General features: G+C 45.7%; 3 protein-coding genes across 7 annotated transcripts in view; 2 read left to right on the top strand and 1 right to left on the bottom strand.

The window, feature by feature from the left end:
- Positions 1–631: 631 nt before the first annotated feature.
- Positions 632–2,102, top strand: LOC120894228 (protein PDF). The gene is made up of 2 exons (XM_040296694.1): positions 632–895; positions 1,192–2,102. The coding sequence occupies exons 1-2, from the start codon at positions 794–796 to the stop codon at positions 1,405–1,407; spliced, it is 318 nt and encodes a 105-aa protein (XP_040152628.1). The 5' UTR covers positions 632–793; the 3' UTR covers positions 1,408–2,102.
- A 234-nt stretch (positions 2,103–2,336) lies between these two features.
- Positions 2,337–5,310, bottom strand: LOC120894227 (bax inhibitor 1). Its single transcript, XM_040296693.1, has 3 exons — positions 4,984–5,310; positions 4,218–4,671; positions 2,337–3,711 (listed from the first exon to the last, which is right to left on the bottom strand). The coding sequence occupies exons 1-3, from the start codon at positions 5,043–5,045 to the stop codon at positions 3,502–3,504; spliced, it is 726 nt and encodes a 241-aa protein (XP_040152627.1). The 5' UTR covers positions 5,046–5,310; the 3' UTR covers positions 2,337–3,501.
- A 1,426-nt stretch (positions 5,311–6,736) lies between these two features.
- The window catches only part of LOC120898335 (G protein alpha o subunit), a 64,726-nt gene continuing 58,809 nt past the window's right edge, over positions 6,737–12,653 (top strand). Inside the window, exons 1-4 of one of the 5 annotated variants that reach the window (XM_040304044.1) lie at positions 6,737–7,104; positions 7,260–8,103; positions 8,167–8,340; positions 8,574–9,252. In XM_040304044.1, coding sequence (XP_040159978.1) covers positions 9,135–9,252 — 118 coding nt within the window. In that variant the 5' untranslated portion in view covers positions 6,737–7,104; positions 7,260–8,103; positions 8,167–8,340; positions 8,574–9,134. Of the gene's footprint in view, positions 7,105–7,259; positions 8,104–8,166; positions 8,490–8,573; positions 9,253–12,653 lie in introns of those variants that run through there. The other 4 variants (XM_040304043.1, XM_040304047.1, XM_040304046.1 and 1 more) reach the window with 4 other exon arrangements.

Below are 12,653 nucleotides of genomic sequence, written 5' to 3'. Positions count from 1 at the left end.
TTCGACCCATTTGGCTCAAACACACTCCGATAGTATCTTCCGTATTCCTTGCTTTTGCCGCGCTAAACGCGCTTAATTCCAAAGCCAGGATTCCATTTGAACATGAAAAAAACCCCTAATGTGTGGTAATGGGCACGCACTGCTATCGCGATCTCGGGCCTGCAAAAACAAATAGAAATCAAATTTAATGTCCAACATAAGTGCTGCAGTGCTATTTGCCTATTTACATTGGCTTACCTTGCTCTGTGCTCAGGTTCGTCTCCGCATGTTTTGCCCGCCTGCAGTTGACATGAGCCGCAGATGAGCGCAAAGGGAAAGAGAAATTACCTACAGACAAACACAATATCTTCACCCCCAAATGGGCCCAACCACCCCTCCCTTTCATCCTCAACATCAATGCCATGGCAATAAAATTTGCGCGCTCTCAGCAGGAGATTTTACGGCGCAAGGACTCGATGTTCGATGCGTTCGGAATGTTCGAACTGCACAGAACAGATATTGCGGATGGGTGGAAGGCTTCCGGGCTAGGGGGAAGGCAGACCAGATACGACCAGATGCGTAGGATAGTGCGCCAGATGTAGTACGCGCACGGCTCCCTATAAAAGCGTTACATCCCACCGATTGACCCCATCAGTAACAGAAGTACCGGAGAACTTGTCACAACCTCTTCAGAGAGCTGCTCGCTGGTGTGGATACATATATCTGGCAGCCATCTTCACAGACAACGGATATTAAACGGATTGAGCTGATTATTCCAAGAGTGAAATTCTTTCTTCTATCGTACCACTACAAAATGGCTAAAGTTAGTGCTGCCTGTGTACTGTTGGTTTGTCTGTGGCTCCGAGCGAGTGCGGCCCTGCCCGCTTTCGAGGATGATCGGGATTTGGATAGAGAAGTGAGTTCTGAAGTGTGTATGTGTGTGTGTCTAAAACTCAGAACACAGAACATTAGATTCTCAAGCGGCTCTTATCGTGATAAGAAGTGATCTAATCGTCACGAGGACTTCTTGATTCAGTCTTTACCTTTCACGCACTCCAAACACTTAGGGTGACGTTCAGTTATCTGTGATAAAGGCATCACTAAACCCCCTTCCAAGAAACGGCTACAACCGCAAGAAGCGCGATAACATCTCTTAACGTTGGATAACGTTGAACATTGCTGATATTGTTGCTCTTTTCCTACTTCAAACAGCTCTACATCCGCCAGCTGGCCGAATGGCTCGCCGACCAGTCGACGGACTTTTTGAACGAGCTGACCAGCTTCCCGCCGTGCAGGCCGTGTAGCAGCTACGAGCACACCCGGCAACCGATTGCCGTCGTCCCGCGGGCACCGTACGCGAAGCGTAACTCCGAGCTAATAAACTCCCTCCTAAGCCTGCCGAAAACGATGAACGATGCTGGCAAGTAAGCGGCAGCGGACTGGGACACCATTGCCATTGCCAACGATCAGAAGGAGGCGCCGCAACTGCAAATGATGATCAGGAACAAAGTTACATCCACCAGTTACCTTCCTTTCCTTCTTGCTGGGACCGACCGCACTAGGGGACGACATTGTTGGGGGCATAAGGGAACATAAGGGCTGTTCGACGATACCATCCTGTTGAATGCCTGTCCTTCGCTACCTTGCTGCTTCCGGTCGATTTTCTTCCGGCGAATGTGTTACAAAACAGTTTTCTTACCATAGATTCGTTTTGTTCTTCCATCATACGACATCTTCAATTACCCTACACACCGAAACGAAAATAATACAATGAAAACCAAAAACAAACACAATCCATATTGGTGTTACGGTAGAGCTGATGGTAAAATATAAGTGAATTGCTTCTACTGCTAATATTATTACAAAACAAAAACTATTATTACTACTACTACTACTACTGCAACTACTACTACTGCAACTACTCTACTCATCTACCACTACCTATCTACTACTGTATCCTTGCGATAGTGCGCAAACACGCCAGAGTGGTACGCGTTTATTTATCTTTTCTTTCTTTGGTTAGGCGTTTGCAGCGAATTTACGCGAGTTGGAAGAGAAGATGGGAACGTTGTTTGTAAAAATAATAATAAAAAAAGAAGTACGATAGTTACAGTTTGAAATGTGGAGTTTGTTTGACCTGTTATATCTGCGCTGCGTTCCAAAAATAAGTTCAAAAGGTCCTCCTCCTCCTCTCCAACGGTGTTTGCATCGTGTGGGTCGATTAGCAGCACTCGGTAAAGGTACATCCTATCAATCTGCTAAAATTATCAATTAAATTCTAAAATTAGAGCTCACCAGAGAGCTTTTTTCTTTCTCTCGAACGAACCTATTGCACCGATTGTAGCTCTCCCCACTCATGTGTTTAAATTAGTAAAATATTTTATTCATCCATTAGCGGATTCCATCGAGTAACATGAACTTACACACCTAGTATGATGCAACACTGACGGAATATTTACGTTAAAAACCATCCACCAGATTGTTCGGGTTTGGGTTGCCCCGGGGGCTGAAAAAGTTACAAATACTCCCACCCGGTACCCACACGTTGAGCACACAACACGACGATTTTCTATAATGGTTTCTAATCTCTTCGTAGCGCTTTTTTTTCGTTTTTTTTTGTTCGCACAAGGTGGGCATCAACGCGCTGCCTGCCCACCTCCAAGATTCGATTCAATTCCAATAAACAAACAGACAAAGTGCAGTTTTGTGGCGCATGAACGAGAGTGATGTATTCTTATAGATGAGAGGCTTCCAAAACAAACCAAAAAAGAGATATTTGAATTCAGCAAAAGTGTGCAACAACAATTCTACCCGGAAATAGTAAGTACTACCCATTGTCCCGCGCACAATACAAACAATGTGTCATCACGCTGCCACACACAACGAAGAGGTGTGAAATGTGATTTTTTTTCCATTTAAATACGAGTGTGTACTAGAAAGTACTTCATAAAAACGTACACACACACAGTTTAGGATTTTTTATCATTTCATAAGATCTTATCTTTGCTTCTCTAGGTGCGGAAAAAGACTAACCGCGACGCTCACGTGCTGATAACTAACTTTCCCTAACGACATCAACCCGTGCGTCAGTTGCGAATCGTCGTGCGAGCCGTGCGATAGCTATTGCAGATCTATTGCAACAAACACAAACCATTCGCCACAACATCCTAAATGTTGAAACACAAATTGCAATTCCATTCTCACATAAGCATGGTTGAATTTCAACAAAACTAAACCTGTTTAGCATTGAACAAACGGAAAGCCAAACAGAGAGTGTAAATAAAGATATGCGTGCCTAATCGCACACAACCATCTTGGCATGATATTGTATTGCATGCGGTGGCCAAGAACAAAAACAAGAACTGGCCATGTTCAAACTTAGAGCAACGGAAAAAACAAGTAGGCTGTGAGGGCCCACCGAGAAGCGAGGGTATTTAGATTGTGACCACTTGCTCTCTCTCTCTCTCACACACACACGCTATCTCTGCTCTTCGGTGGTTTTAGCTTTGGGGTTTGCGGTTTTTAGTTGCTCTTTCGCTTTCGGCGCTCGTTGTTATCCTCCCGCTGGGCAAGAATCACAAGCAGGCGGCGGAAAATGCTAATCACATCATAGAACAGATCCAGCGAGTGGCCGATGAAATCGTTGCTGCCCAGGCGGTGCTTCTCCATGATCATGTGCGTGTCGAACAGGACGAACCCGGCCATCACGATCAGCCCGAGGTAGAGGGAAATCTAAAAGGAAAAGGGATAGATATATATTTTGTTAGCTACAGGTGTTTTGGAATTGTAAAGAAAGTTTGAGAGATGGCATTTAAAAGCACGCAAGAGATAAAATGTCCCTAAATCAATGAATTATGTTCTAACGACAACAATAATGCGATTGTTGGATGGATTGTTTACATGAGCTACATTGTTGCATCAGCTGTTGTTACAAGTGATGACGTGGTGCTTCCCTACTGCACACGCTTGCCGGGCCACGGGCACAGCCAATACGAAAGACGCACGCCATAGTAGGCTTAGAAATTAATCATTAATTCAACGGCCACGGATGACGCATTTTCTTTTGTTTAAAAGATGCCTCAATTATTTACCACCCGGGAAACGAAACAGATGCGTCTCCGGTTTATGTTGGAGGTGTAGGCAGATAGAGAGAGAGAGAGTGTGTGTGTTAGAAAGAGTGAGAGAGCGAAATGGGTGTGTAGTGGTGAGGGCCAGGTCGTTAAGTGGCGTTTACTTACGTCTTGCACGATGTACGAGCGGAAGAAAAGATTGCCAAGGTTGATCAGGGCCATCGTGCTGAGGGCGCTCATCAGAATTCCGCCGAGGTACAGGTACTTGCCGCGCTTGGCAAAGAAGGCGGACGCGGTCAGGCAGGCGAAGATGGTCGTCGTACCGACCAGCGCCGTCACGACGATCGCCGGATTCATGTAGATGACCTGCTCGAGCAGCAGGCCGAGCGAATGGCCCGTGAACAGCCCGATGCCCATCAGCATGCTGAACCGCTGCACGAAGTTTTTACCATTGTCCGGCGTGAACACCATGCCCAGGATGAGTCCGAGGGACGCGAACGCACTCAGCAGGCCGGCCTCCCAGATGCCGGACAGGTGTATGAGCGAACCGACCGTGGCCGTGCTGCAGGTGGCGGCCAAACAGCCGTACACTTTGGACAGATGTTGGCGCAGCCGAGGATCCCTGAGAGGGGAGAAAGAGAACGAATTAACAGTCAATTAGAATGTTTATGTACACATAACGCACATACACACACGCGCGTGCACGTACACCCTTGATATCACATGAAAAGACCTTGACAAACTGTTATCGAAGAGGAACAAAATTGAATTGGAAGGAGAGAGAGAGGGAAAGAGAAACGACCGTGTCCGGATGTTGGGGTGAAGGTGAAATACAACCGCAGCCACAGAAAGCGAGATTTTTCGAGATCCTCTGAATACTGTCCCTTCCACCCCTGACACTACCACACATCGCCATAATCGGAGGAAAACTTACAATTTTGCACCCATTTGTTGCGATAGTCGCTCAAACGAAAAGTTTGCAAATGACGTGGCCATGACTGGAGGAAAATAACACTGGAAACAACTGGTTTCGATTGCACTAGAATTTCAACACCAAAATTCACTTTTGGCTAAGAGACCGATGCACTCTTTGATGTCTTTGGCAGTCTGTCTGTCTGTCTGTGTGCAGAACTTTTTCTTCGCTAACTTTGCTCACTGCTTTTAAGCACGGGCTCTGTGTTTTGGCTTTTATGGGCGTACGGAAATGTTTTTAACTTGAGCGCTGACGAGCAATTACGTCTTTTCACCTTGCCTTGGATGGGTTGTTTCAATGGTGGTGTGCGACAGGTTGGACCACAACTGCACCCTGCGTTCTAGACTGTGCTGGAAATGTCAGCATGACAGTTGAGCACTAGATAAATGCAATTAGAATGGCAATTTCGTTTTTCAAATAAATTTTTGCTCCAGTTTGTTTGTTAAATCCTTTAACAATTTTTAGACTGAATTTTGCATTGATTAATTTTGAAAATGTTTATTAGCAATAGTTGGCAAAGGTTTTCACTTAACACAAAACGTTGAAAATCCAGTGAAATTTTAGAAAAAATCTAATGTTAAGCGGTTATCACACACGGCTAAATATTGTCACATTCGTTTGAAGTTTATCCTTCAAACGTTGGCTTTGGCATAACATATCCTATCGTACGTGTGATTTTCTTTAAAGAAAATGGTTTCACAAGTGCCAACTTCACTAAATGACCACTAAACGGGTTCTAAATATCTCAAGATCTCAACCTAAACGGAATATAAAAAGACTTCGTTTGGCAGACGGCAAACGGCTCATGCATTCTAAAAATTGCAACAACAAAAACCTGGTGGCGCCATCTCTTGGTGGGATAGCTATACAGCGGAGCTTTCTTCGTTTTGAGAGGTTTAGGATTTCAGTTATGTATCGTTAGAGCTAGAACGGCGATACTATTATTTAAATACTTAACCTAACCCAAACGCCACAGATTAAGCTAAAACGACTGGAAAATCAAATGTCCATAGAAAAAAACGAAAGCTCCCTAGCTTCACTGGTTTGCTCAATAGATGGCGTATTACAACTCATCATTATATTGCTATCTTTTTCTTGCAATGTGTTTCGACAAGTTTCATCTAATCATATAGCCTTCTAACTTTCAGAGCAAACATCTATATGAATGGTAGTGCTGTCAAGATACGGTGGGTATCGCGACACCAGCGACCATTACTCTATTCTCACTTGCTTCAGTGCTGGTGGTTTCCATTGGAGTTTAATATTTAAACAATCGTATCGCCGTTCTAGTTCTAGCAATGCATAATTTCAATGCATAACCATACAACAGTTCAGAGGGAATGAGAAAGCTCTCCTCCAAGCGAGAAACCTCCACTGGTTGGGTATTTTACCAACAGGTGGCGCCACCAACTTTTAGCTATTTTTAGAATGCATGAATCGTTTGCCGTTTGCTAAACGAAGTCTTTCTATATTCCGTTTAGGTTGAGATCTTGAATCGTTTAGAACCCGTTTAGTGGTCGTTTAGTGGATTTGTGGCACTTGGGAAGATTTCCAGTTTTTAACAAAACCATCAACGCACCAACGATTAGGCTTGAACTGTCAAGTGACGCCCGCAGTGCCCAACCCGATTTAACGAAAGCAAATGTCAACCGATCGTTGACTGAACGAAACCGATTTTCTCCCAGTTTTCCTATGAATTTCAAAACTTCGCCAGTCCACTCGTCCACCGCAGCAGCACCGTTCCGCGAGTTTTTCCGGTCTGGGTCTGTTGAGCTCTGAGCTAAACAGCAAACATATTTTGTAAGCTAATCGTCCGTTGGATCGTTTGATTTTCCTAAAACCGAAGTTAAAGTCGGCATTGATTCAGGCGACGCGCTACCGGATGCGAAGGGGAAAGAAAACCCAACAAACAGATCAGCTGTTGAGCAGCCAGCAGTTGTGTTTAGTTTGTGTGTGACTAAAACCGTTCTACTCTGGCGGCGTGTGAATCATTGGGTGTAGCGTGTGTGAGAAATAGTGTGATAAAGTGGAAAGCTAGTTCTGCTTAGCTGCCCTTATCGATACGCGAAAATTAAAAAAAAGGTAAATTATTCGAAGAGCCTAACGTTTCCGATTGTGTTTCTTTTTCTTCGAAGGTTTGTTTTGGGCGAATTTTCAAAAATATATATTTGAACAGTTAAAATAACTATTTAACGCATTTAGAAATGTTACTCAAAATAAATGCTTTTTTGTTCTAGAAATCAGTGCCGCAAACTTTCCGCCCTGGTGGAGAGAGGGAAAAAACGAAACCTCCCCTGTTCGTTCGGGAGATGACGGATGTTGTTGAGCTCTTTCTGGCGTACGCAAAATCCCATCTGAAGGTTAAGCGATAGATTAACCCATCTATGCGCCCTCCTCTCCCACCCCGGGGGGCGGATGCAGCGAGCGATGGAGAAGATGCGGCGGCACACAAAGCCGGGAGGGAAAGACTCAACTTGCACATGCACCGCCGAGCAGCATCGCATGGGCTGACTCCTCCCCTCCCCCGGTACTCCCTCTTTTGTGCACTAATCGTGAGAATGATTCAATCCCTCGCGAATCAAGGCTAATTGTCGTGAGAAGAAAATCAAAACCACCCTGCTCGGGCTGTGTAGCTGCGTGCGCCAGCTGCGAGTGCTGTGATTAGCATTTTGCTTCGTCTATTTCTTGACCCTCCCGGGCCTTTAGCACAAGCGATCTCCCCGCTCTCCTATGGGATGGGGCTGGTGGGCGGCCACTCCACGTGTTCGCGCCGCTTATCCGCGCCTGATTTGTGTAGTCCGTATTGCAATCGAGAGGAGTGAGAACCTCATTACATTACTTAACAAGCGACAAAAAGCGTCGTGTGATAATGGGAATCGATCGTGTTTGATCGTTTGCTGGTAAGCTGCTAAAACATACACGCCTGCTATGGCGAAAAGCAACCGCTGGGAGGGAGCTTGAACATAGTAGCGCCGTTTGCGCCGTGTGAGACTTGTGCTCACTTGTGCAAACATCGGTTGCAGTACTTGGCACGGTGAAATGATACCAGCATCTTGAAAAGAAAAGAACACAATTTCACCGGTAAGATGCTCCCGTTTTGGTGTGTGTATTTTTATCTTACAAAAGTTCTTTTCCGATGAAAAGCTTCTCCACCAGCACTCGAATCAGGCACCGCCAACGGCTTCTACGATGCCTTCTGCCCATAAAGTGTAATTAGTGGTCAGACTTCGAAATGCCACAGCTACCACAATCACCACACCGCACCGCACACAACAACAGCAACAACAGCGATATCAAGCTAAATGGCTAATGGCGATGGTGAGAAAGTTGCGACAGAGAAAAGGGTGTCTCTTTCCAAGAAGGAACAAACGGGCGGGGGAAACTCTTCTAAAAGCAAGCACACCCACGCGCTGGGAAACTTACGGCTCTAACGCTCAGATGCCACCGCCGGACGAATGGTGTAATATGTAACAGACTTTCGACTTTTCCAAAAACCGAGAAAGGTTCTCTGCTCTGTGCTTCAAATGATTTTTTATCGTTTTTATTTTCAGCGTTCCTTTTTTTTTGGTTTCAGCTTCAATTTGCACAGAACATTGTGTGGCTCCGGTACAAAGAGAAGTGGCGTGTTTTCCGTAGTAACTTCACTGGTGGCAGAAACGCACCAGTGGCCTACTATGTGGTGCGAAAAGAGTTGAGGGATATAATAAATCAAATTACGGCGTAGATTGAAGTGAAAAAGGCGCAAAAACCGTTGCACGCTAGTATTCGGCCGCGTGTGTAAGAATGTTTCTGTGAAATTCTGCCGGAAACTGTGTTTCTGTGTCTCGTTTTAGGTTTCGGCACCGAAAACAAGTTTAGTGAAGTGCCGTTAGTGCGATGAAGTGATTTTACAGTATTTAAAAGGTTCCTTTTATGATTCAAAGTTAAAAATTACGACCAAAAGAGCTTAAGTTAACAGTGATCTTGATACAGTGTGCGCTTTCCTTGTGTCCTTGTGTGCATTAGATTGTGTGTGTGTGCGTGTGTGTGTGTTTGACAAGAAAACAATACCCTTGCCCTTTGCCAGTTACAAAGCAACCGGCAGCATCCCAGCAAAGCTGCGAAACAAAGCGATGGGCTGCACGTCATCGGCAGAGGAACGGGCGGCCGTCGCCCGGTCGAAACAGATCGAGCGCAACCTCAAGGAGGATGGCATCCAGGCGGCCAAGGACATTAAGCTGCTGCTGCTCGGTAAGTTCTGCGTGTTTGCCGCCCCTTGGTGGTGTGGTTTTGCACTCTCCCCCACTCCCCTTCTGCTTCTTACGACTAAGCCATATCTTTTAACATCTTGCACGTCCTTACGGTGCTGCTGCTACTGGTGCTGATATCGGTTGCCATATGCCGGAGGACGAAGAAACGTTAGTATCGTTGGTCGGTCGGTGGCCCTCAGGGTCGAGATAAGGATCCGCCCGTTTGTTGGAAAGAGGCCACACGGTGTCTAGTTTGATCGGAAACTGCCCGGACAAAGGGGTTCGGCGAGTGTGTGGTTTGCTTGCGCGATGTGTGTCTTGCAATTGAGTCTTTCCAAATCGAGGGACGAGATGAACGCAACCGCAGGCTATATTCAAAAACGTTCTTCATACGTGAAATCGGCTATGAATACCTAATTGGAACGCATATTTATTGAGGTACTAAAAACCAATTCCACCCAGTTTGCCATTTCGAAACCGTTTTGCCTGTGCTGTAGAGATGGGTAAAGTTGGCAAAAATCCGGAATCGACTCCGATCCGGCTCCAATAATTTCGGAACCAACTCCCGAAGGTAGATCTGCCCTGTATTATCTGGAGTCGTTCGGAATCGTTCAGAATCTCCCGGAATCACCCGGAGTCGTCCGGAGTTGGCGTCATCCGGAATCGTTCGGATCCGGAGACATCCGGAGTTGTCCGGATTCGTTCGAAGTCGTTCGGAGTTCGAGTTCAACTGTAGTCGTTCGGAGTCATCCCGAGTCGTTCGGAGTCGTTCAGAATCGTTCGGAGTCGGAGCCGTCTGGTATCGGTTGGGATCGGAGTCAGCCCTGAAAACAAAGGCCTGTATACGAAGTGCGCGCGCAAAGTGAAAAACTATAAAACACAACGAAATGAAATGCATGAAGCACATTGTATCGGACGGTTCCAGTTGATTCCGACCGACTCCAATTCTGGACGACTCCGAATGATTCCGATTCCGGTCGACTCCGATTTCAAACGACTCCGGACGATTCCGATCGACTCCGAACAACTTCGGAGTGATGGGAAGTGTGATGGGAAAAATGAAGTTTTTGTCTAAATCGATTCCGTCTAGCTCCGCATTTTTCTGGAATCGATTCCGGATAGTAGGTCGGGAAACAGTTTACGGAATCGATTCCGGAATCGGATTCGGAATTGGTTCCGGAATCAACTCCAGAATCGGAATCCAATCATATTACGTATTGATAACCACAAAAAATAAAACACTAGTAAATAAATACTAGTAAAAGATCCTTTCTCATGGAAATTCCCGGACTGATTCCGCTTCTAAAACTTTTTTTTCAATTCAAGAACTAATTCACATTCCGGAGCTAATTCTAATTCTGGAGTCAATTATGATTCCGTTGTAGGGGCCGATTCTGACCAAGGAATCAATTCCAGGGTCAACTCTACAATCGGCTCCGGAATTGATTCCGAACAAGGAATCGGAATCGGGTAGGTCCGATTCCGAGATCCCTCCACTGCTTCGGACGACTTCAGACGACTCCAGACGACTCCGGACGAGTCCGGCTCCGAACGACTCCGGAGTGACTCTGAACGACTCTGGGCGGAACTAGTGGTTCGGATTTTGCCGTAGTCGAAATCCGACTAAACAATAGCCGGAGTGGGATCGGAGTCGTGGGTGTGCTTTAAAGAACACATCACCATTGTGATGCGCGCGTATGCTCTCTTATCGCTTGAATTTGGGGTTTATCGTAACGATTACGATTGCATTTATTAGTATCATGCCCACAAATGCCCACCGTTTGGAAGGGATTTTTCTGTATAAAAAGGGAGCAACGAGCTTATCAGAGGTATGCCATGCCGGCACGGTGGGTTTGTGACAAACAACGACGATTTGCATGTCGTCTTCGCGTTTCGCGTTCGCGTTGTTTTGGAGCATGTTACGTGAAATTATGATATCAAGTTATTGATCCGTTGTTCGTCCGCTTGATACGATGAATTTTGCTTTATTTATTCGGTATGCAACGCACACTGAGTCATTGTGCCCCGATTAAATCGATCATCGTTTTTATTTGCCACAGTTTTGTCACACATCTGCTACTTGAAGCGCTACTTGAAAGCAGCATTTTGTCAGCTTATTATAAACAAACTGTGGCTTTAAAATAGTTTCTTTCATCTTTCGTTTCAAGTTCGTCCCGTTGTTGACTGGGCACGACAAGTAAACTGCATTATGTACCCCCTTTTTTGTGATTCCCTTTGATCATTTACCCCAACCGTCAGCTGCAGAGATGCTGGTTGTTTCGCTTGCTTGCGCTATTTATTGTAGTTTGAGTTGTTTGTTTAATTTTTCGAGCAAATCGATCGCGCACTCGCGCTCCCTGAACATGCCAGTACCTCTGCCAAACAAATCAGCCTGTTGTGCCTCAACACATGTTGATCTTGCGATGGTTGCTAACAGTATACGGACACACCGATTCAAATCCCCTCCCTGCTTTACTCGTGTTGTTGCACCCACTCCGTTAGCGAGACGCTTCCGAATGCAATCGCTTAGACATGTTGCACATTGCACCGTTGATTGCCACATGGTTGGTTGGTTGGTTGCGGGCATCCTGTCAAGTGTGTGTGTCTGTGTGCATGCATGTATTTGTATTCTTTTGTTTTGCATGTCGCTCATGCTCTGGAGTCGCTTTGTGTGGAATGACCAGGCCTCCTGGTTTAGCCTCGGTTCGCCAATGGTAGATGAACGCTGTCAGCGGCGGTGTAGTTGACAGATATCAATTTCCTCACGCCTTTGTCCGCTACGATTGTTGCAATCCGACCGAGCGAATGGCTGGGACGTTTTGGTCTTTTCTGATTCTGATTTTTTTCGCTACTTTTTTAGATATTTCTTTTCAATCTATTCCAAGTTTAGGGGTTTTAGAAGGGGATAGTGGAAAGAGTGTGATAGCAAGAAAAGCGATTGGATGTGTTGTCTGTGCTGTGTCTTGGTATGGTAATCTGCTAAAAGAACATAAGCGCTTAGGGAAATCAAGCCCCATTCGCTTCACACACACACTCCGTCTGGTGGATGACATCGTCTCGTCGTCCCATGCATTCTGACCGCATTGAAGGTTTTAATCGTTCAAAACACGTTCGCTGTGCCGTTGGTTTTTCAATGCTGTGCCCTCCCGCAATGAGTTAGTGTTTGGACGCGTTCCAATCGTTTTGCTGATGCGTTTTTCATCATTTCCCCGTCCTGAAAGAGGAGTTCGATGTGTTGCAATGTGCAACAGCTTGTTGCATCCAGGCCGGTGGGGGGGGGGAGGTTTGTTGTTTTGTCCGCAATCAAATTATCATCATCAGCTTGTAAGGAGGGAGTGGACGAAGAATATGAGTTTCTCCTGATCCGGATGAAAAAGGCATTTGAAACAATAGTTGACCAAC

Source organism: Anopheles arabiensis, chromosome 2, assembly GCF_016920715.1.
Source record: "Anopheles arabiensis isolate DONGOLA chromosome 2, AaraD3, whole genome shotgun sequence".
Taxonomy (NCBI): domain Eukaryota; kingdom Metazoa; phylum Arthropoda; class Insecta; order Diptera; family Culicidae; genus Anopheles; species Anopheles arabiensis.
This window is presented reverse-complemented; position numbering and strand designations above follow the sequence as displayed.

What these genes read in the sequence shown, in the direction of transcription:
- LOC120894228 (XM_040296694.1), top strand. Translation starts at nt 794, where the DNA reads ATGGCTAAAGTTAGTGCTGCCTGTGTACTGTTGGTTTGTCTGTGGCTC. An exon ending in ATCGGGATTTGGATAGAGAA is followed by an intron (nt 896 to 1,191) that starts GTGAGTTCTGAA and finishes TACTTCAAACAG; the next exon opens with CTCTACATCCGCCAGCTGGC.
- LOC120894227 (XM_040296693.1), bottom strand. Translation starts at nt 5,045, where the DNA reads ATGGCCACGTCATTTGCAAACTTTTCGTTTGAGCGACTATCGCAACAA. An exon ending in CAACAAATGGGTGCAAAATT is followed by an intron (nt 4,672 to 4,983) that starts GTAAGTTTTCCT and finishes CTCCCCTCTCAG; the next exon opens with GGATCCTCGGCTGCGCCAAC. An exon ending in GCTCGTACATCGTGCAAGAC is followed by an intron (nt 3,712 to 4,217) that starts GTAAGTAAACGC and finishes TTTTCCTTTTAG; the next exon opens with ATTTCCCTCTACCTCGGGCT.